The sequence below is a fragment of the Gopherus evgoodei genome, chromosome 1 (genome assembly GCF_007399415.2).
Source record: "Gopherus evgoodei ecotype Sinaloan lineage chromosome 1, rGopEvg1_v1.p, whole genome shotgun sequence".
Taxonomy (NCBI): Eukaryota; Metazoa; Chordata; order Testudines; family Testudinidae; genus Gopherus; species Gopherus evgoodei.
The window spans coordinates 214,363,139-214,386,631 of NC_044322.1; the positions used below are offsets into that span (position 1 = coordinate 214,363,139).

The following is a 23,493-nucleotide window of genomic DNA, read 5'->3' on the forward strand; positions in this document are numbered from 1 at the left end:
GCGAAACCTTAAATTAGAGTGAATAAATGAAGACTCGGCACACCACCTGTGAAAGGTTGCCAACCCCTGCTCTAGGCATTCTATCCTGGACAGGCAGTCTATGTTAGATGGGGATCTGGAACCATTTTGAATGCTTGTGGCATGATCTTCCGGGCTACAAGCTAAGGAGCATGCCAAATGCATTTATCACAGGGAGAATGTACTGTTCACCAGCAAGATATACTGCTTACTGAAAGAGGAACAGACAAGGAAGAGGATGCTTTTTCTGTGTATGATGGTGTCATGTGGCCAACTGGGGAAGTTGTAGCACAGCAAGAGCATCCACATAGTGAGCTGAATCAGAGGTACAGCCTAAAGTCCCAAGGTCACTTGATGCCTCCAACTAGGCATTGCTGAGCTTTTGGGAAGAACGGAAGGAGTGTGTGTGTGTGTGTGTGTGTGTGTGTGTGTGTGTGTGTGTGTGTGTGTGTGTGTGTGTGTGTGTGTGTGTGTGTGTGTGTAACCAGTTCATGGTTATTACACGTGTGTCTTGTTTTGTCATTGTTGTTTTGTGTTTTTTGATTGTTATTCTGGGATACATCAGATTATATACCTTAGAAACTTGTAATAAAAAATTGGACTGAAATATTGTAAGTTGTTCATGCACCACAATTTTAAAAGTAAAACCCCTTCTCCTTCCATAACTGAATACTCTGGTGCTGTTGTAACATGCTTATAATTTGATCTGTATTGGGAATAATTTTGTACTTACTTCTTCTGCAGAGGTTTTAATATCTCTCATGGAACATTTAAGTATTATCCATCTTTTGACAATTACTAACTTTTAAACACATTAAATAGAAAGACATTCTTGGTTAGGGAGCCACAGATATTCACTTTTCAAAACAAAAAAAAAATAAAAAGTAAGTCCTTTGAAGTTTAGCCACAAAATTGAATTTCAGGTCTTTCTAATAAATGTTTTTTGTATCCTCAACCATAGTTCCAGCTTAACAACTTTTTCCCCCTTGGGAGCACTACAGTATGTTTTCTCAAAACACCTTTAAAAGGACCAGTGAAAGGCAAGGAGATGTTCTACTCACCACACTGAAATCAAGGTTTTTGTCAATCCAGTCTTGTCCTTCTCTGAATTCATCATGAAGCCCCATGATATAGAGAGTATCCAAAGCATCTACTATGGTAGCACCCATTTGTGAATTTCCTACAAGCAAAAAATAAGATTTCTATTAGAAGTGATTATTTTACTGGAAAAAAAATGTCACAGACAAAAATAAACAGTCAAAGTAGTCTTAGATCTTGACTAGGTGATAGTACCAGGAAGTAGGTAGCGGCCTGAAGGCCCTGATGCTTAGGTGCATTGCTGAAGGCCACACATTTGGGTTTTGGGGGAAAAGGGAAAGTGAAACTTGAAAAGACCATTCTTATCTGATTTCCTTATCAGAAGATGAACAACCACATTCTCAGGCAGTTACAAGGACTTCAAATACCTATTAGGGGATTCTTGGACAGGACTGGGGAAAAAGTTTTACCTAAGAGATCTACTGTAATTTCAAGTATCTGCAGTAATCCTTTGCACACACTTAGCAGAGGAATTACACTGAATTTTGCAAACACTGATGCTAGCTAATTGCATGTCTTACTTATTGAAGGTAACTGTCAATTACCATCACTGTGTCATATTCCAGACAAAAAACTACATTAAGATGCAGTTAAGGTTCCAGATATGTATCAGTACTCTGTAGTGATGCTATGCAATAACTATACAATTATGATTAAAGCATTTTTGTGTTTCTTGTCCCAGATTAGATTAAGGTGATTTTTTAAAGACACATTCAATCTTTTTTTATCCTCTCCTTTCTGGAATCACTTCAGGGGAGAGACAAGGTTTGGGTGTCTGTGATTATGTGTATTAAGCCCCACAGTGGGGAATCAAGGGTTAACATGCAATTCTGGGCCCAAAAGGCACCTGCTGGGCATGCTAACAATGAAAGCAGAGCTCAAAAGGGCGCTGCTTAGTTCAGTCACAGCTGCTAGGGCATGGGAGGAGTCCTACACTAGTAGCTTCTGCACAGAGGCTGCAGGAGATCCACACACCTGGACTAGAGCCCATGTCTGAGCCACTGAAGCCCCCTGTAGAGACTGGGAACAGCGGACCATGGAGAAGAGCTTCCAGATCACAGTTAGGGAGAATCCCCTTTTTTGAGTCCATAAGCAGACCCTGCTGGGACTTAAGATGGTAGAGGCCAGGGCAGGAAGCAACCCATCAAGCAGGCTTTGTGGTGCCCGTTCCCAGGCTGCCTATCTGACTGCCAATCAGAGGACCCTGGGCTGGAACTTGCTACAGCAAGGAGGGCCTGGTGTAACAGTCTGTATCACTATGCTCACCCTTTTTTCAAGACTAAGATACATTTTGTACAAACTATGCCTTGTAAGGTATCATTTGAAAACCCATGATTTACTGATCATTACTGTCCTTGTAAAATATGTGTGGCACCATCATATGTAAAGTTATAAGATTCTACTGTATAACATTATTGAGACATATTCCAAGTTTAGAAAAGCAGGCACAAACTAGTTCTTCGAAGACAAAAGGCAAACTGACACATCAGACAGGTGTCAACAAAATCAGAGAGACTATCACCTGGTTAAACAGACATTCTTTGGCAGGAAAAAAAGGGTGTGAGCGAGAAATTTATATCTTGACAAAGAAGCAGTTGCAAGTTCCCATCTCCCCAGATTTTGTCTCCTGAACCCAGCTGGAGATGATTCTCAAAGAAGAGAAAAAGGATAAAAATGAGGAACAGAGGCCCCAAATCATCTCTCACGGCATCTCCACTCATGGCATCAACAATACCTGAAGGACAAGAAAATTACCACTGAACTTGGGGAGAGATCCTAGCTGAAGGTATTGCAGCCAGTAAGATTGCTAAAGCATGTTGTGAGATAAAATTTTGCTTTGAATTCACTTAGCTTATTAAGTTAGGTGTTAGTTGTGTTTTACCTTTTTTTCTTTGTAACCAATTCTGACTTTTATGCCTCATTACTTGTAATCACTTAAAATCTATCTTTCTGTAGTTAATAAACTTGTTTTATTTAAACCAGTGTGTTTAGGACGCTTCATTTGCAATAACAGGATTTGTACATATTGTTTTCTATTAATAAATGACAGACTTAATATGAGCTTGTGTTGTCCAGGGGAGGGCTGGGCAGTACAAGATGCACATTTCTGGGGGTAAGTCTGGGACTGAGAGTCTGCTGGTGTTGCCCTGCAATGTAATTCATGAATGGCTGGCTATAACACTCATACAGTACAGCGGGGAGTGATTTACATGCTGGAGACTGTGTGTGAGCAGACCAGGAGTGGTTGCTCTCACAATGAAGCAGTGTCAGAGGCATCCCAGGTTAGTGAACTGAGTAAATACAGGTGTCCAACAGTTCAGATTGTACTCTGGGGAATGTCACACCCAGGTTCCCCTACCACCGGCCACAGACCCTCACCACTGGGAGAGACAGCTGGACTCAGACACAAACCCCCCAACAATGTCTTAATTGTGCATTTCTCAACTTCATATTTCTGGATTTCTTTCAAGCATGGCCATATCTCTGAATTTCCTGTGTTTGTAGTACTTGATTTTGGGATAATCACAATATCCCTGTAATTTTTTTCTACCCTCAATTATTGATACGTAATTATAAACTCAACTCCGTTAATTTTTTGTCTTGGAATAAAAATTAGATCTTTAATAGCTTAATTACAGCCCTACGCCTCTGACTGCTAGAAGCTGGGACTGGATGACAGGGGGTGATCTTATTCTGTTCACAGCCTCTGAAGCATCTGGCACTGGCTACTGACAGAACAGAGGATACTGGGCTAGAAGGACTATTGGTCTGATCCGCTATGGCCATGCTTGTGGTCTTATGTAAACTAATTTCTTCAAATATAACTTATGCACAAGATTTAAATGAATGTTAATTATATGTAGAAAGTTTGAAGTGTTACTTCTTTGTCAAAACCATTCAAGACAAAAAAGGCTGAAACAGTTGCTAAATATTTTAAAGGACCAGTTTTTTAATTAATGTAAACTGAAATTAATTAATGGATTTACTTGTAATTCTCAGAAAATTCATTCAGTATTCAAAGAATAAGCACTGTAAGTTCGGAAAGGATGTACTGTATTTTTCATACAAAATAAAGATTGAATCCCTACCAGAAGTGCAAAGTAGAATTCAGCCTTAATTATGATGTCAGAATGATTGCAACCACAAGCATTATTTTTGGGGATGATTGGAATAACTTTATAAATGCTATATGTCACATTGTAGGCTAGGGATTGTGTTCTACTCCATGGGGTGCATTACCACAGCTCCTCCAGGACTTAAAAACAGTGATGGGTAATTACTGCTGTCCCTGGGACTCAAGAGAAGTACTAATCCCTGGGATAAATTGCATATTTGGTTATTGACCAAATAATTCAAGACTAGCACAATACATATATACTAGGGGGGAAAATTCAGGGTTATACAGGCAACCTTTACTATGACATTTCCTAATGTATAAGTTATTGACTATGAAACCTAAATAACATTGTCCTAAAGTAGATTTTGTATATTGTACTTCACACTACACTGCAGTTTTCCTTTCAATGCAACTTTGAAAGTTTGCTTAAGTTTACTTTTATTAATTTACTCATCTTTTCTCCTTCTTCCACACAAGTAGTCTTCTGTTTCACCTCAATCTAGGCACTTACTCCCTATTTTAGATGTTTGCAAACTAACCTCATGTTGTAAATCAATACCTCTTTCTTGAGGAACACTGTGGGTTAAATATTTTTAAAAGGCTGAGGACAAAAATCAATATTTTGGAGCAATATCTCTGTTCTGTTGTGCTTCCAGAGAGAGCAAAGTGAGTGGAAAACACAAGTCCCCTGCTAGGGTTTCTCTTGACTAGGAGAGACCACAACAGGTGTAGAGCTCCCACACTTCCCCCTCAGTAGTTTCTGACACACAGGAATGTTGGGGCTGGAGTCAAACATATAAGGGTCATGGAGGGGGAAGGTCATGAAGGGAACCCCAAATTATTCTACACTGCACATGTGCTCAGATAGAGAATCAGGAAGCAGTAACTGGTTGTCTCAGCTTCTCTTCTCCTCTCCTGGACTGTTCTGCCTGGCCATAGGGAAAGGGGAGCAAAGCCATCCTTTATTAAGTGCTCCCCTGGGCTCAGGCAGTCTCAGTTGAGCACATATTCTGTTCTTCTACAGCCTAATAGTGAAACAGGTAATGGTGCAGGCAGAATTACTCTCCTCCCTTTCTTGTGATTCACCTCATGGCCAACAGGGAAGCAACAGCAGCTGCTCAGAGCACTCCAGGCTCACACTTCAACTGCTTCAGGGGCTTGCAGGGTAGGGTTGCAAACTTTCTAACTGGAGAAAAGCAAACACCTTGCCCTGCCCCCTGCCCCATCCATTCCCAGAGGCCCCTTCACTCCCCGCCCCTTCTCTGAGGCCCTGCCCCCGCTCACTCCATTCCCCACACCCTTTCTCCCTCACTCTCCCCCACTTTAGCTCCCTCGCTTATTTTTCACCAGGCTGGGGCAGGGGGTTGGCGTGCAGGAGGAGGTAAGGGCAGAATCTGGGGTAGGGCCATGGCTGAGGGGGCTCTGGGCTGAGGCAGGGGGTTGGGGTGTGGGAGGGGATACAGGCTCTGGGATGGGGGTGCAGGCTCCAGGGTGGCACAAGAAATAAGAGGTTCAGGCTGTGGGAGGAGGCTCTCAACTGGGGCAGGGAGTTGGAGTGCAGGAAGGGGTGAGGGCTCAAGCTAGGGGTGTGCGCTCTGCAGTTGGGCTGGGATGAGGGGTTTGGGATGCAGGAAGGAGCTCCAGGCTGGGGCCGAGGGATTGGGGTGCAGGAGGAGGTTTGGGGTTCAGGCTCTGGGTGGTGCTGACCTCAGGCAGCTCCCAGGACGTGGTGATGTGTCCCTCTGGCGCCTAGAAAGAGGAGGGTAGCCAGGAGGCTCTGCATGCTGTCCCACCACCTGCAGGCACCACCCCATAACTCCCATTGGTCATGGTTCCCACCCAATGGGAGCTGTGGAGTGGCACTTGGGGTGGGGGCAGCACATGGAGCCTCCATGGCCACCCCTCCGCCTAGGAGCAAGACATGCCAGCTGCTTCCCAGAAGCTGCAGGGAGACTGCCAGCCCTGCTGCACTGCAAACTGGAATTTTAATGGGAGCCACCCGGTCCCTTTTCAACAGGATGTTCGGGTCGAAAACTGGATGCCTGGCAACCATATTGCAGGAAAACCAGTGGGATACATCTAGGCAGGCAGTTGTACCTCCTCTATAGGAAGAGGGCTAATTCAAACAAAGTGACTGAAACAATACTTTAACTCAAAAAAACAGCACTATAACTGTGGAGCCACTAACGACTCTTTCAAAATTAGGCCTAATTATTACATCTTTAAAATACCAACATTTGAACAGGATTATTTAATAAAACCTAATCTGCGTAGACTGAGAAAGTATAGTCTGGCTTTTCCAGAGATCCAAGCATAAAGTCTCTCTCTGACCTCTCTGAAAGAATAAACTTCAAACTCCTCTATTTACAGGAACAGGACCTCTAATGTGAAACAGGCAGAGAATTAAAGCCCCAGTTAAAAAATCCACAACATGAAAATTGAAACAATTTTCCACCTCAATTTCCTTTTCCATCTCTAACAAGGCTTTGGCAATAAAGCTGCCAATATTGAAAACATTTTTGTTATAAAATCTCTTAATGGTTCACAATGAACAAGATAATGTTTAAGAAAATGTATTGAAGAATGAATTTTAATTCCAATCTGCAAATAAGTGTCTCAAAATAAGTCAGTGAAAATATGCAGTGTATATAAAACTACCACATATGATTTCAGCAGAGCTATAAAATGCAATGAATAAGCACTTAAACCACAATGAGAAAATTAAACTGCAGTCCTTTGAGATGTGTAGTCCCTATGTGTACTCTGCTCAAGGTATGCATGCGCTCCACTCACCTGACGGCATAAGATTTTTCAGTAGCAGTGTCTGTTGGTCTGTGCCTGCACCTCCTCATGCTCCAACCCAAGGGCATAAGGGATGTCACAGACTGCCTGCCTTTCCAGTTCCTTCTCTACCACCAATCATCTTCGGAAAGGATCCAAATCAGAGGGAAAGGAAGGCACATAACAGAATACACACAGGAATAACACATCTCAAATAACTCATTACTATAAAACTAACTTTCTTCTTGAGTGACAGTCCCAATGTATATTCCACCCAAGGTGACTCTCAAGCAGTACCCAGTGAAGAGAGGGGTGCAAGAAACTGTGCTGTACCATATATTGCAGAACTGCTGTGCCAAAGAAGCTTGTACCATCATGTAATGTCTGGTAAAGGTATGCGCTGACGCCCATGTTGCTGCACTACAGATCTTCAGAAGGGGAACATCTTGAAGAGAAGCCATTGAATTACACACCTTGAGAGGGAGATGTCTAGTTCAGCATAAAGCACAGCAGAATGCAACCTGAAACCCATTTAGAAAGTCTCTATTACGGGACTGCTTCTCCTTTCATCGGTTCAGCAATAGAAACAAATAAACCCAGGGATTTCCTGGAGGGTTTTGTCCTTTGCAACTAGAAAGCTAAGGCTTGGTGGACATTCAGAGAATAGAGTCCCTGTCTTCTCTGGCGTAGTGAGGTTTTGGGTAGAAAATGGGTAGGCGTAGACCTGATTCAAGTGGAGTTAAGAGGGAACCTTTGGAATAAATTTGGGGTGTAACCTCAAAGAAATCTTATCCTTATGGAAGGCAGTGTAGGAAAGGTCTGTGATAAGAGTCCCACGCTCACCTATACTTCTGATGGAGGTGACTGCAATCAGGATAGACACCTTCAAAAACAGATGAAGATTTGAATGGAGGATTCATGAGCACTGACAATATTAGACATTGGTTACAGTCCAGGAGTTAAGGTTCTGGAAAGGCCTTTCAGAAACATCACAGTTGTATGGTGGGTGAAGACCAAACAGTTTTCCACTGGAAGATGAAAGGGATTAATCGCAGCCAAATGCACACACAGTGAGCTGACAGACATAATGTCTTTAGAAAAAGGTGCTAGTCTGAAATGGTAGGAATTTTTTAGCCCTCTGGAAGTATCTGACAATGTCGACACCAGATAAAAAATCTCTTCCATTTTGCAGAACATTTTCTCACAGCACTTCTGCTGTTATTGAGGATGGATTGTACTGAGTCTGAACAAGATCTCTCTCTGGGCTCATCATCCATCCAAATACCAAGCTATTAAATAGAAGAATGCTGGTTTGGAATGGGTGGTCTTGCCATTGTCCTGAGTCGGAGGGATTGGAAATGGCTGGATGCATATGCAGAGACATGAAGCCACCTAAAGGATGCTGGTAAACAAAAACTGCCTTCGCCACCAGGGCACGACTAGCATTACTGATACTTTGGCCTGCTTGATTTTCCTCAGGACTTGAGGTAAGAACAGAATAGTTGGAAAAGCATTATTGGTGGCTCTGATCACTGCTTTAAGAATGCATCACATTTGAAATTGTGTCCTCAAGCTGTTTCAGAGCAGAAGGCCAGGCATTTGAAAGAGGCTGAGCAGGGAAAGGACCACCAACTGTACCTCCTGATACGATGATCTGCATGAGCAGCCAGTTGTCGAGACAGAGAAATACTGGGGTGCCCTGGTGATGCCGTCATACCACAGGTGAATGCTCTAACCGCTATGCTAACAGATACAAAGGAGGCACCACCACCTCTTCCCTTGGCTGGATATTGAATGGGACCTGATCTAGTAGGTGTTTTCTGAACATGCCTACCAGAGCTTGTACCACATGCAAGACAAGCAGGCAAGCACATATCTCTCCCAGGTTCATGGATCACACTGGGGCGTAGATGTGAGATAAGCATCCGGATACCTAGAATGAGGCAGCAAGCCCAGCAACACAAACTTAGGTGCCTAGGGAATATTTACAGTGAAAATTTAGGTGCCAAATGAGTTTAGGCATCTACTAAATTACACAGTAGCTCAGTGGATTTTTTGTGAATAACAGTGGCACCTATATCTGGGATTTTGCCATCTAAATCCCTTCGTGCATCTGGGCTGAGGTGATTATCCCAAGGTTACAGTCAGTCAGTGAGAGCCTAAAATACAACTTAGGTCTCCAGGCCCAAGCTGGTACCTCAATCCATTGAGCATGCTGCTTCCCCTTCAGTTTACCTAACTTGATTTCTGATCACGAGCACAAAGTTCAGCTGAAACTTGTATTTAAAATATTAATGTATTTTAAGAATGTGAACTCGGAGGTTTCAGAAAAGATGAGACTGGGTGAAAGATGATAACTGGGTGAAATTTAATGACCTGTGACATAGAGGAGGTCAAACTAGATGATCTATTGATCCCTATGAAATATACTGAAATCAATAACAACTGCAGGTACTCAGCACTTCTGATAAATAAACCACTTATTTAGATGTTTAAATACGGTCTTAGGAGTCTAACTTTTGGCACCTTTTAAAACAAATTTTAGCCAGAAGATACAGCAGATGGAAAAGGTATCCTTCATGTTGTTGTTATGGTCTACTATCAGGAACATATTAATGGGCACCAGTTCCAGCCTCAAGTACTGTCTGGACCAGAAAAGAATCGTTCCTTGAAGAAGCTTCCTGACTTCATGAGTAAAAAGCGGTTACTCACTTCTTGTAACTGTTGTTCTTGGAGATGTGTTGTTCATGTCCATTCCAATCAGGTGTGCGTGTGCACGTGCACAATGGTTGGAAGATTTTTCCCTTCGCAGCATCCATCGGGCTGGTCTGGGTGCCCCCTAAAGTCGTGCCTTCCTGGCGCTCAATATAGAGGTCAGCCGATCTGCCATCCCTTCAGTTCCTTCTTGCTGGCTACTCCGACAGATGGGTAGGAGGGTGGGTATTGGAATGAACATGAACAACACATCTCAAAGAACAACAGTTATGAGACATGAGTAACCGTTTTTTCTTCTTCGAGTGCTTGTTCATGTCCATTCCAATCAGGTTACTCCCAAGCCAAGTTCAGGAGGTGGGGTCAGAGCTGTCCACTGATTCAAGTAGTGCTCTTCCGAAGGCTGCATCATCTCTGGCCTGCTGGGTAATCGCATAATGCTTGGCAAAAGTGAGTATGGAGTACCACATCGCCACTCTGCAGATATCCTGGGTGGGAACCTGAGCCAAGAACGCTGTAGATGAAGCCTGTGCCCTGGTAGAGCACGCAGTGCCTGGAGGTGCGGGAACACCTGCCAGGTCGTACCACTCACAGATACAGGACATGATCTATGACGAGATGCACTGGGATGAAACTGGTTGACCTTTCATCCTGTCTGCCACTGCTATGAACAACTGGACCGACTTTATGAACAGTTTTGTTCTCTCGATGTAAAAGGCCAGCGCCCTGCAGACATCTAGAGAGTGGAGTCTCTGCTCCCTTCCACTGGAATGAGACTTAAGGTAGAACACTGGGAGGAAGATGTCCTGGTTGATATGAAACTGCGATACAACCTTTAGGAGGAAAGCAGGGTGAGGCCAGAGCTAAACCTTGTCTTTATAGAACATGGTGTAGGGAGGGTCTGATGTCAAGGCCTTGAGCTTGGACACCCTCCTGACCAATGTCATTGCTACCAGGAACATGACTTTGTAAGAGAGGTAGAGCAGGGAGCATGTTGCTAAAGGCTCAAAAGGGGGCCCCATAAGCCTAGAAAGGACCAAGTTGAGGTCCCAGGCAGGAACCAGATGACGGACGTGAGGGTATAACCTGTCGAGCCCCTTTAGTAACCGGCTGACTATGGGGTTAGTGTGACTTATTGACATAAACTGTGACCATATAGATCATTGTTGCAACTAAGGTCATATAGTAGCACCAAATCTTGTACAAAGGAGCTTAAATAAGGTGTCTAAGACAAGGTTATGATCTGCTGGTTATGATTATGCTATCTGTATGCATATATCAATTTTGTAGTTGAAATTATGAATACTGGCTATGTACTTGTATCTCAGTGTGTTTGATTCTAAGTAGCATTAATGAAGCATTTGGTCAGCTTCTTGAAAAAGGAATTTGCAGATTAAATGCCCAATTAAGAAACACTTAACTGACCATGGACCTTGGGAGACTCCAATCCACATGAGAAGTCTTCCTGGGAACGTTCAAGGTAGCATGTGAGCAAAGGCTGCTCTTCCTGTAAAAGAACTGAACCATGCGTGGACATGTGACTTGCCCATGTGACTCCAAACTCCATCTTGCTGCTCTGATTTTCCACAGTAAGAACAAAGGGGTGTCCTTCCACATGGCAGAGGATATAAAAGGCCCTGGAAACCCCTCCATTTTGTCTTCAGTCCTGCTTCTTACCTCTGGAGGAGCCTTGCTACACTGAAGCTCTGAACAAAGGACCAAATGACCCATCCAAGCTGTGGATGTACCCCAGAGACTTGATTTGAACTGCAGTTTATTCCATCATTGCGACAAGCCTGAACCAAGAACTTTGCCATTTCTGTAGGTAATAATTGATTCCATTTAATCAATTTTAGCTATCATCTATATTTCTTTCTTTTTATGAATAAAACTTTAGATTTTAGATTCTAAAGGATTGGCAATGGCGTGATTTGTGGGTAAGATCTGACTTGTATATTGACATGGGTCTGGAGCTTGGTCCTTTGGGATTGGGAGAACCTTTTTCTTTTACTGGGGTATTGGTTTTCATAAGCATTCATCCCCATAACAAGTGGCACTGGTGATGATACTGGGAAACTGAGTGTCTAAGAGAATTGCTTGTATGACTTATGGTTAGCCAGTGGGATGAGACCGAAGTCCTCTCTGTTTGTCTTGTTTGGTGTGCCTTAATAATAAAGGAAACCCAGCCTTGGGCTGTAACTGTCCTGCTCCAAGCAATTTGTCCTGAAATGATACTCTCAGTTGTGTCCCGCCAGAGGCAGCATCATTACAGTTAGCAAATACAGAGCGGCCCTGCACACCCAGGTGGAAGGCCAAGATGGCAGCTAAATGCACCCATATAGAAGACAATGAGAGACCCTCCTGCGTCAGATGGAGGAGGTAGTCCAGAATATGCAGCACTGAAGACAGTGTCGGGGGCGAATGGTGCTGCACCAACCAGAATGAAAATCTCTTCCACTTGGCAAGGTACATGGCTCTTGTAGACGGTTTCCTACTGCCAAAGAAGACCTGTCTAACCTGATCTGAACAGGAAAGCTCCAACTGATTTAACCATAGAGCTTCCATGCCGTAAGATGGAGCGACTGAAGGTTCGGGTGCTGGAGACTTCCATGATCTTGTGTGAGAAGGTCCAGGGAGAGCAGCAAGGTAATCAGGGCTCCCACAGACATGTCTAGGAGGGATGTGTACCACTGCTGACAGAGCCAGGCCGGTGCTATCAGTATGACTTGAGCTCAATCTCTGCAGAACTTGAACAGCACCTTGTGAAGAAACAGTGTCGGTGGAAAGGCGTACAGGAGAGAACCTCCCCAATGGAGGAGGAACACATCTGCAATGGATCCCAGGCTGTGATTCTGGAAGGATAGAACTGCTGGCACCTCCTGTTGCATTGCATGTGAATTGAATGTTCTACAAAGAAATCCCACAGCATGAGGACTTCTTGGCACAGGAGAAAGGAGCATGCACGCCTCCGTTTGTTGATATAGAACATTGCTGTAGTATTGTCCATCATGACTGATACACATTGCTTAGTTAGGTAAGGACAGAATGTCTAACATGCTAGGCGCACCGCTCTCAGCTCTCTGACATTGATGTGGAGATGCAGATCTGCTTGCAACCAGAGGCCTTTAGTTCTGCTGTCTCCCAAATGAACTCCCCAGCCCAAGTCTGATGTGTCCATCATCAAAGACAGAGATAGCTGTGGGGCAGCAAAGGGGAACCCTGAGAACACCTGCTGAGCGTCAATCTACCACTGGAGCGAGTCAAGGACCGGATGAGGCAGGGTCACGATCCTGTCCAAGCTGTCCCAGGCTGGGTGATACACTGATGCGGGCCACGACTGGAGAGGTTGAAGCCTGAGTCTGGTGTGCTGCACCACATAGGTACAGGCCGCCATGTGCCCGAGAAGTTTCAGGCAGTTTCTCGCTGTAGTGGCAGGGAACTGCATGACGCCCTCTTTGAGGGCCTGAAACCTTGCCTGTAGCAGGTATGCCCTGGCTTGGGTCAAGTCCAGTACTGCCCCTATGAACTCTATCCTCTGGACAGGAGACAGAGTCGATTTTGCTTCGGTTAGGAGTAGACCCAGGCTCTCAAAGGTGGCTCTGATAAATTTCAGGTTTCAGAGTAGCAGCCGTGTTAGTCTGTATCCAAAAAAAGAACAGGAGTACTTGTGGCACCTTAGAGACGAACAAATTTATTTGAGCATAATCTTTCATGGGTCTCTAAGGTGCCACAAGTACTACTGCTCTGATAAACGTGACCTGAGATTCCACTTGGGTCCTGGAGCGGCCGTTGATCAGCCAGTCGTCGAGGTAAGGAAACACCTGTACTTGGTGCCTCCACAAGAACGCAGTGGTGACTGCCATGCACTTCGTGAATACTTAAGATGCTGCTGACAGGCCAAATGAGAGGACAGTAAATTGGTAGTGGGTACCACTGACCACAAACCTGAGATATTTCCTGTGGGACTGAGTGATTGCAATGTGAAAGTACGCGTCCTTCAAGTTGAGGGTAGCATACCAATCTGCTGGATCTAGTGAGGGGATGATGGAGGCCAAGGAGACCATGCAGAACTTGAGTTTCTTTACGAACTCGTTGAGTTCTCACAGGTCCAGAATAGGCCTGAGGCCACCTTTGGCTTTCGGTATTAGGGAATAGAAGCCTGAGCTCCAGAGGAACCTCCTCCACTGCTCCTAGCAATAGGCACAATTGCACCTCCTGGTTGAATAGATGCTTGTGAGATGGGTCCCTGAAGAGGGATGGGGAAGGGGGGTGGAAGAGCAGGAAGATACAGAATTGGATGGAGTATCCCTTCTCTACCATGCGGAGCACCCAGCAGTCTGAAGTGATATGGGACTATGAACGGTAGAAAGGGGATAGTCAGGAGGAAAAGGTAAGGCAGAGTAGATCCAGCCTCTGATTTGGTGCACTGTCCTCAACCGCACCTTCCAGAGGGCAGCTTGGGCTGGTCAGAGCCTTGGCCTGAGGATGGTTGTCTCCTGCCATTCCTGTTCCTCCTCTGAGAAGCATCCTGTCAATTCTGCTTATGGAATCTCTGAGGAGGTTGCGGGCAGAAATGTCTCCGCTGTGTGGCGGGACTGTGCAGGCCCAATGACTTAAGGCTCGTGAGTCTTTCAGGCTGTGCAGCCTCTTGTCTGTCTTTTCAGAAAAAAGAGTCTCACCCTCAAATGGGAGGTCCTGAATAGTTTGTTGGACCTCGTAAGGGAGCCCCGAGACTTGGAGCCAGGAGCCCCTCCTCATGGCTACCCCAGTCACCATAACCCTAGTGGCAGCATCTGCAGCATCCAATGCAGCTTGGAGGGAAGCATGGGAGACTAGCTTCCCCTCCTCCACCAAAGCCAAGAACTCGGTTCGGGAGTCCAAAGGGAGGATCTCCGTAAATTTGGCCATTGATGCACAGGTGTTGTACAAATACCTGCTGATGATGACCTGTTGGTTCAAGATACGGAGCTGCAGACTCCCATAGAACAGACCTTTCTCTCAACAAGGTCTAGATGTTTAGCCTCCCTGTTTTTTGGGGAGGGCCCTTGGAAGCCCTGTCTCTCACACTGGTTGGCAGCATTCACAACAAGAGAGACAGGGGGTGGGTGGGAGTATAAATGTTCGAACCCTCTGGACGGCATGAAATAATGCCTCTCATTCCACTTGGCAGTGGGCAGTAAGGAAGCTGGGGTCTGCCACAGGGTCTTGGTGGTGTTAATAAGTGGTTTCAATAAGTGGAAGGGCAATACAGGAAGGTCCTGACAGTGCGAGGATGTCCACCATAGGATCAGCCTCCTCGACTACCTCCTCGGCCTTAACACCCAGACCCTGAGCAGCCCTGCGCAGCAACTGCTTCAGCACCCTGTTGTCCTCAAGCATTGTACCCGCCAATGCTTCATTCGGTGACCAAGAGGAGGAAGCGTTTATGAGCAGATGCTCCCTGCCATCCGCCCCCAGGAGGTCCCAAGTCTCTCAGCGCAGTGTTGGTGCTAGTGGTGCGCCAGATGGTGCAGGAGCTGCAGATGCTGGAACAAATGTCGGCACCACCATCAGTACAACAGGAGGAACCGTTGATGGATCCAGTGCCGATCCGCTTGCAGGCGCCGATTAAGGCGGAGGGTCAGTCACTGACTCGGCGCCAGGACCATCAATGCCTGTGTCGTAGTCGACAACAGTGCCAGAGTGGAAGATGGGTGCGAGGATGCTGCCAAAGGCAGTGCTGAAGTCGGTGCCGGAATCAATGACAGTGCCGCTTTCAGAGGCAATGGCATATGGGCAGGCACCAAGGCCAGATGTGTAGCCGATGGTGGGACAAAGGTGGCTGAGGCCACATAAGATGTTGCAGAGCTGTGACTTTTGGTTCCTTTCTGTCCTTGGTGAAAGGCTCAGGGGGTCCAGAAGGGCCACTGAGGTGGGTTCTGCCACTGTGGAGGCCACATCTGGGGCTCCCTCCTGTCTCTCCCAGACCTCAATCTGCGGCTCCTGCTTCTCCTGGAGTGATAGGAGTCAGACTCTGATTCCGAGGTCTCCAAGACTGAAGACCACGGAGGAGCTGAGCCTTATTGCCTTGAGCATTGAGAGCTTGGGGAGTGGGTAAGCTCTCTGTCCAAGTGAGCTGGCACCGAGGGACATGCAGAGGGGGAAAGCCTCGACATACCATGGCTCCAAGAGGGCAGGATGAAGGGGGAACCCCCAACAACTCTCCTAAGAACTCAAATATTAAGAAGACACTAAGGCAGTGGTAAGCAACCTATGGCATGCCACAAGCTGATTTTCCGTGGCACTCACACTGCTCAGGTCCTGGCCACCGGTCTGGGGGCTCTGCATTTTAATTTGATTTTAAATGAAGCTTCTTAAACATTTGAAAAACCTTATTTACTTTACATACAAAAATAGTTTGTTTATATATTATGGATTTATAGAAAGAGATCTAAAAACGTTAAAACGTATTACTGGCACACAAAACCTTAAATCAGTGAATAAATGAAGACTCAGCACACCAGTTCTGAAAGGTTGCCGACCCCTGCACTAAGGTAACTTTATACGATGACTACAGAACGCGCTTGCTAAGCAAGGGCTAAGGATAGTTCCAGCCAATCATCACTGGCGGTAAGAAGGAACTGAAGGTGTGGCAGGTCGGCAGGGCTCTATATTGAGCATCATGAAGGCACAACTCCAGGAAGTGCCCAGACAGGCCCAACGGATGCTGCTAAAGGAAAAATCTTCTGGCCATCGTGCACGTGCACACACCTGATTGGAATGGACATGAACAAGCACTCGAACAATAACTTACTTTCCTACCAAGGTCCAAAAATTCTGAAGCCAAGAAGTCCAGTTTTCTATGAACCAGAAGTTAAACTGAGGATAGTAGAACTTTCTACAGTCACTAATCTGGACTTCACTTGATTATTGTGCAAAGTGAGATGCATTCCAGAGGCAAAAAAATCACTGAATACTGCTTCAGCTACAGAGATAGAAGACATACCCTCAAAATGATCTGGAAACCCAGGACACACCATACCTACGCCATTTCAGAAGAAAGGTACATTCCATTATAGTTAGCCTTTAACTCAGCACTATACGACATGCCAGACCAAATAACCCAAGTATGCATACTGCCAATCAAACCTGCTACCCTCACTGATTGCTCAGTTCACTCAGAAAAATTGCCACTTTTATACCTGCTATCGAGAAGTCAAATTATTAAGCAATGGAATAGCTCTGAGAAGACTGAGCACATCCAAAACTAGCTTCTATCAGGCATGGATGGGTCTTGAAGGATGGACTAATCACACCAGTTATGTGTGAAATATCATCTGCTCCCTAATCAATCCTTCAGCTAATCAAATGCTTGTGTGGGAAGACCAGATTCGCACCACCCTGCAAATGTTTGGCCAGTAGAATGTGAGAGATCATAGGCGTTGCACACAGGCCTGTGGGTCCCCAGGCACTGCTCACAGCACAGCTGCCACCCAGCAGCTCACCTGAACTAGTGGAAAAGGGGACCAGCAAAAGGTCTAGATTGCAAAGGGCCCTGCCCACAAAGCTCTTGACTGGGGGAGATGTCCAGCCATACAATTGGCCGGGATGCTCTACTTAAACCAGAAAGAAGCACAGCAAGCTGTCTAAGCAACCAGGTAAATCATTGGTTGGCTGCTACTATGGTCACTGCCTATTTGCCTGTCTCCTGAACCCTGTCTCCCAGTCTGTTCCTGTCCTTATCCCAGACTGCCATCTGTTCCAGGTTCCAGTTTTCCTGCCTTGTTCCATGTCCCTGCTCCCATGCCATACTCCAACGCTGACTCAGGCTTAGACCCCTGGCTTGATTCCTGACTCTGTTTCTGCCTCTGACCTTTGGCTTGGCACCTAACTCTGGCTCTGGCTTTTACCCTTGGCTTGACTCTTGACTCTGACCCCAGCTGTGGTTCCAGGGTTCTAACCCTTAGATCTGACCAACCATGCCCTAGTCCCTACACAGCCTGCCTTGCGGGGAGATATACAGGTGCGGCACAGACAAGGAACAGTGTGATAACATTGTGATGCTGCTAAATAGGCTGCCAGCTCAAACAAGGCAGCAGGCTAATTCACTCACTTGCTAATAGAAACCAAAGAAATGTTAAAAGATCGTAGTGTGTTCAAGCCAATTCACTTGTTAGACTAGAACAAAAGGGGATGTTATCACATTACATGTACATGGCATATGCCTGATAATTACATTTGCCCTAAATGCTTGAAAACTAGTGAAATGCTAATATTATTGTCTTTGTTCACCTGAAACTTATTGATTTACATTATACTTATTTAGTCCTAGATCAAAAGGTGTATTAGCATTATGTTGAGAATTTATTTAACATATAAAACTGCAAGAAAACTAACAAAGGCATGTTTCTGACTATCTCAGTGGTTCTTAAACTTTTGTACTGGTGACCTCTTTCACAGAGCATGCCTCTGAGTGCAACCCCCACTCATACATTTAAAAAAACCCACTTTTTTGTATATTTAACACCATTATAAATGCTGGAGGCAAAGTGGGATTTGTGGTAGAGGCTGACAGCTCGCGATCCCCCCATGAAATAACCTCACATCACCCTGAGGGACCCCTAGACTATCTCTTTATTCCTGTAAACTAATGAAAGATTGTCTGGGAGGATGAAATTAAATGCATTAATGGGATGGAAGCCTCAGAACTGTAAATGAAGAAACATGTTAACTTCAAACATTGGTCTTTGCAATGGAAAATGGAAACAATGGAAAATCCACAACCTTTGTCTGCCTTCAGTCAACAAAGCAAGAGTCCATGCTCTGTTGAAAACACTTGATAGACTGTTTTCAACTATAAGAAGGAAGCCTGGGAGCGATTCTGCATTTCTGGACTGATGAATTCTGATGGAGAATACTGAGGAAATGGAGAGAGGTCCCTAAACTCATTTTCGGTAACTCTGAGACTTACGGAAACTAGCAGACTTTACATCTCTGCTACCAATTAGACTTACAAACTCCGATTCACCTGTTATATATTTTTCCTGCTTTAATCTCTCAATAACTCATTTCTTCTTCTTAGCTAATAAATCTTTAGTTTAATTTACTACAGAAACTGGCTGTCAGTGTTAGTTTTGGTGTGAGATCCAGAACATGCATTGACATAGGGTGGCTGACCCTTTGGGGTTAGAAGAACTTAATGTGAGGTGATTTTTGGTTTTAATAACCTTTTACTACAAAGTCCCGTTTGTGTTAGTGGCAAGATGCACCAGAGAGCCTAAGGGGATAATCTGTGGCTCCATGGTAAGGCTAATATAGTAATCCAGGCATGCGTGCTTGTTATTGGTTTGGTAAAATCTAATTACAGAATATGCCACCAATTGGGGATGTCTGTCCTGTTTCTACCAGTCTGCCCTGACTTCGGCAGTCTCAGTTGCCAGCCACATATCAGACAGCATGACAAATGTGTCTAGCAGTTGTGACCTAGACAAAGACGGCACTGGTGACTGATGGCTAAATATTTTTGGTCATGTCAAGTCTAACTTCCCTAGGATTACCAAAGATCAGTGTCCTTTTTTAAAAATGGTAAGCATCCCTGTATAAAAGTATAATTTTTTAAAACTTCATGTTTAAACAAGCATCTATCTACATAATTGTTCTAGGTTTGTCATGTTTGATATCATGTTTCTGGAAGAAAAGGCTTTCAAATACAGCCAACTCAAGCCATTTCCAACAATGTATTATCAAAATTTTCACCACAGGACCTGGAGCTGGGAGCCTGGGGGTGGGTGGGGAAGTGAGTCCTCCCTGCCCCACTGCAGAGGTTGACACCCTTGAAATTTTGATTCTGTAGATTTATACAAATCAAATAAACACCTCTCTTACCTTTCTATCACTAACTTATCCCCAGTATGAAATTTTACTCCATTATGTTCTCAAACTAAAAAGCATGGACTGTATTCAACATGGCCGCTCTGCAGATTTCTATTTAAGGAATATGTCTCAGGAATGCCACTGAAGCTGCCTTTGACACAGGAAAATGTGCTGTAGTTCCCCCAGGAAAAGAGAGAATTTTCAATTCATAAGCCTCTTTAATACATGTGTTGTATGCAGTGCAGTTGTAGCCGTGTTGGTCCCAGGATATTAGAGACAAGGTGGGTAAGGTAATAGCTTTTACTGGACCAGCTTCTGTTAGGAAAAGAGACAAACTTTTGAACTTACATAGAATGTTTCTTCAGGTCTGAGCTCTGTAAGCTCATAAGCTCGTCTCGCTCACCAACAGAAGCTGGTCCAATAAAAGCTAAGATCTCACCCACTTTGTTTCTTTAATACATAGTACTGTATACAAACACTTTGCAGATGGGTTAGACTAACAGTTCTACTCTTTTTCCTAACTTCATAAAAGATAAACAAGTTGGGATACAGGACCAAGAATTTTAGACAATCTAAATAAAAGGCTAACTTATTCTAATATATAGTGTATGTAATCTAGTCTCACCAACCTGAGTATGAAGTTTTCGTTTTTTGGTTTTCTGGGGAGGGGGGGAAGAGAAGCCGGGGAAGAGAAGGGGGGGAAGTAAACCTATAGACTGATTTATATGAAAATGAGAAACCATTTTAGGTAAGAACCCTGGGTGCGTACACAGTAACACTTTATCATTATGAGCACAGGAAATGGCAGGTCAGCCATTAACACTTGTAACAGACTTATAGGTTTAGCTGAAGTGATGGCTATTAAAAAGAGTGTGTTACTGGATAAACAGAACAACATACAACTCCCCATAGGTTCAAACGGATGTTTCATTAACTGTGCAAGCACTATCTTCAAATCCCAAGACTGTAAAAGATTTCTTACTGCAGGGTATAGATTAAGCCCTCTTAAAAACCTCTTAACTTCATTAAAAACCAATTTACTATCCACAGGCACATGGTGTGCTAATATCACAGAAATATGAACCTTTATGGATGACAAAGAGAGATCCACTCTTTTAAGATATAATGAATACTCTAATGCATAAGTAATATAGATCCATCTCATTCATGGAAACACACAATAAAATATTTTCCATTTATAACTAATGTTTTTGAGTTGACACTTTCTTTGGATTTATCAGTACATTTTTCACCTTTAAAGAACACAAGTTCTCAAGCAATCCCAGAGTCCTATCTCCTATGCTGTGAGGTGAAGAGACTGAAGGTCTTGGTGATATATCATCCCTTGTTGGGATAACAAGTCCGGCATTAACAGTAGGAGTTCATACAACCCTTTGGACAAATGGATTAAAGCCAATTACTACAGCTGCCTGACCCAAGCCAGCACTATCAAAACCACTCTGGCTTGTCTTGTTTTATCTCATCACTCTCTGAATGAGGGAAATGAAGGGGATGCATTTATGAGACCATGACCTCAATTTCTCAGAAATGCATCTGACAGAGTCCTTGTGCCTGCCTGTTCTCAAGCAAAATCTGACACTTCCTGCTGCTGGTGGTTACAAAAAGATCTGTTACTGACTTTCCCCACAAACTGAAAAACTGTGCTACCAGTTCCTTCTTCAGAGACCATTTGTGCATCTGAGAGGTTTACCTGATCAGTTGACTGCCGGATGGTTTGGTTTCCCCTAATACATAAATTGCTATTGGGTGAACAGCATATTTTATACACCATTCCCAGGGACGCACCTCTGCAAAATAGCAGGAAATGTGCTGTCCCTTGTTTGTTCAGATAATACAAGATTGTCATTTTTTGTTACCACCTGAATCGCTCTGTGTCTGATCTGAGGCACAAATGATTTTGGAGCCCATTTGATTGCTCTCAGGTCTAACGCTGATACGTAATATCTCTTCCACTGGTGCCCTCATCATTTAATTGTTGTCTAAATGGGTCCACCATCCCAGAGTAGATGCATCAGAAGTAACTATGAGTGACAGCACAAGGGGATTGAATGGAATATCCTTCATCTCATTTAGACCACATCCACCACAACAGTGCTGTTAATACCTGCTGTGTAATTATTAATTTGCAATGCACACTGTTCATACCTGGATTATAATTGTTAACAACCAGTGTTGTAGTCTCTCATCTGAAGATAAGTGTATGGGGTTCACTGACATGGTTAATGCCACAAGACCCATCACTGATCAAAAAGAATATCATCTGCTCTGAAGAGTACAGAAGCAGAAGTATGGATTAATTTATTTTTATAAACCTTTTTTCTGCATGAAAGGCCTTGGCTACAGTTAAGTCGAATATGATCTCTATAAAAGGGAATTTTCTGTGCTGGACTTAGAGGAGTGATTTTTCCCTATTTACGTGTAACTCCCAACTGACAAAAATATATTTGTTTTACATCTACCAGGCTCTTTTCCTTCAATGGTGCTTCTATGAATCAATCGTCTAGGTAAGCATATACAAATATCTGATTTCCTTAAATATGCTGCTACTACAGAGAGACATTTGTGAACATTCTCGGTGCCATGGACAGACCAAAAGGAAAGACCCTATACTGTAAATAACTTCTCCTACCATAAAATGTAGGTATTTTTGATAATATAGCCTTACAAAAATGTGGAAATACATGTCTTTTAAATCCAGAGTGAAAATCAATGCTGAAGTGAAAGAGAAGGTATTGTAGAATCTAGAGACAACATGTGGAAATAGAACCTTTTTTATAAATAAATTTAATTTTCTGAGAGCCAACATGGATGAAGGCCTCCATCTTTTTTTGGAATTAGGAAATAATATGAATAAAAAACCCCTTCTCTGTATTTGTGAGGCATCTCCTATATTGCCCCAATGCTAAAAGAGAGAAAATCTCTCTCAGCAGGTTGTGTGAATCAGATCCTTGACCAAGAAGGGAGGGGGGGAGCAGTTGGGAGGAGGAAGGGACTTGAACTGTATTGAGTAACTGCATGAAATAATCTCTAGAATCCACCTGTCCTATCCATCGATAATAGATTGCCATTGACGACAAAAATGGGACAGGCGGCCCCAAATAGAAAAGCAGAAGTGTCTCGCAGAAAAGGTTTGTAACTCACTGTCCTTATGTCAAATCTGCAGTCTTGAATGAAATGCAGAAGCCAAAATCACAGATTAACCCTTATTATAAGGTTTAAATTATCTCTTCTTTCACTGCTGCTATTGAAAGTGATGCTGAGGCTGATAATTCCTTCTCTAGTAGGAGTACAGAGCCAAAAGTACTGTCTCTGGTATCTCAATAGTGGAACAGATGGTCATCTTTTAGTTGTCTGAAAAACACCCAAAGATCTATCCATGGATCTCTCGTGCTTCATTTTCTCCAAAACTTCAACCATCTTCATAATACATAGGTCATCTCCCTTAAAGGGAAGATCTTCAATTCTAATTCTTCTTTCAAGGAGAAGACCCACCAATCTCAGCCAAGCATGATCACTGAATGTCCGCATGGTGCCAAATTGGTGAAGTTCTATTATCATACAAAGGAAATTCTTGAAAGTCTAGAGGAGAGGGCCAATAAGACAACCTCAATGAAGGCAGAGATTGCCTATTTGGCCAGATCCCCACACTCGGATAGACCTGAAAATATTTTTGGGCACAAAAATCCTGAATGAATTACTAGAAATCGCTTGTCAAATCTTTTCTCTGGTTCCGATCCTGGATAAGGTCCCATTCTCAGTTCAGAGGGAACTGGTGATACCAATAGTCTAGGCTAAATAAAAGAGTTCAGAAAACCGTTTTTCAAGAGATCTTAACAGAATCTCAAGTGGCAGAGGTATTGGAGCAATCCAAATTTCTTCAACCCCCCTTCTCT

At 43.9% G+C, this 23,493-nt stretch overlaps 1 protein-coding gene across 1 annotated transcript in view; it reads right to left on the reverse strand.

Annotated features, from left to right (window-relative positions):
- The window catches only part of MAN1A2 (mannosidase alpha class 1A member 2), a 309,610-nt gene that overhangs the window by 154,103 nt on the left and 132,014 nt on the right, over positions 1 to 23,493 (reverse strand). Inside the window, exon 4 of the mRNA XM_030535069.1 lies at positions 1,080 to 1,198. Within this exon, the coding sequence (XP_030390929.1) occupies positions 1,080 to 1,198 (119 nt within the window). The remainder of the gene's footprint in view (positions 1 to 1,079; positions 1,199 to 23,493) is intronic.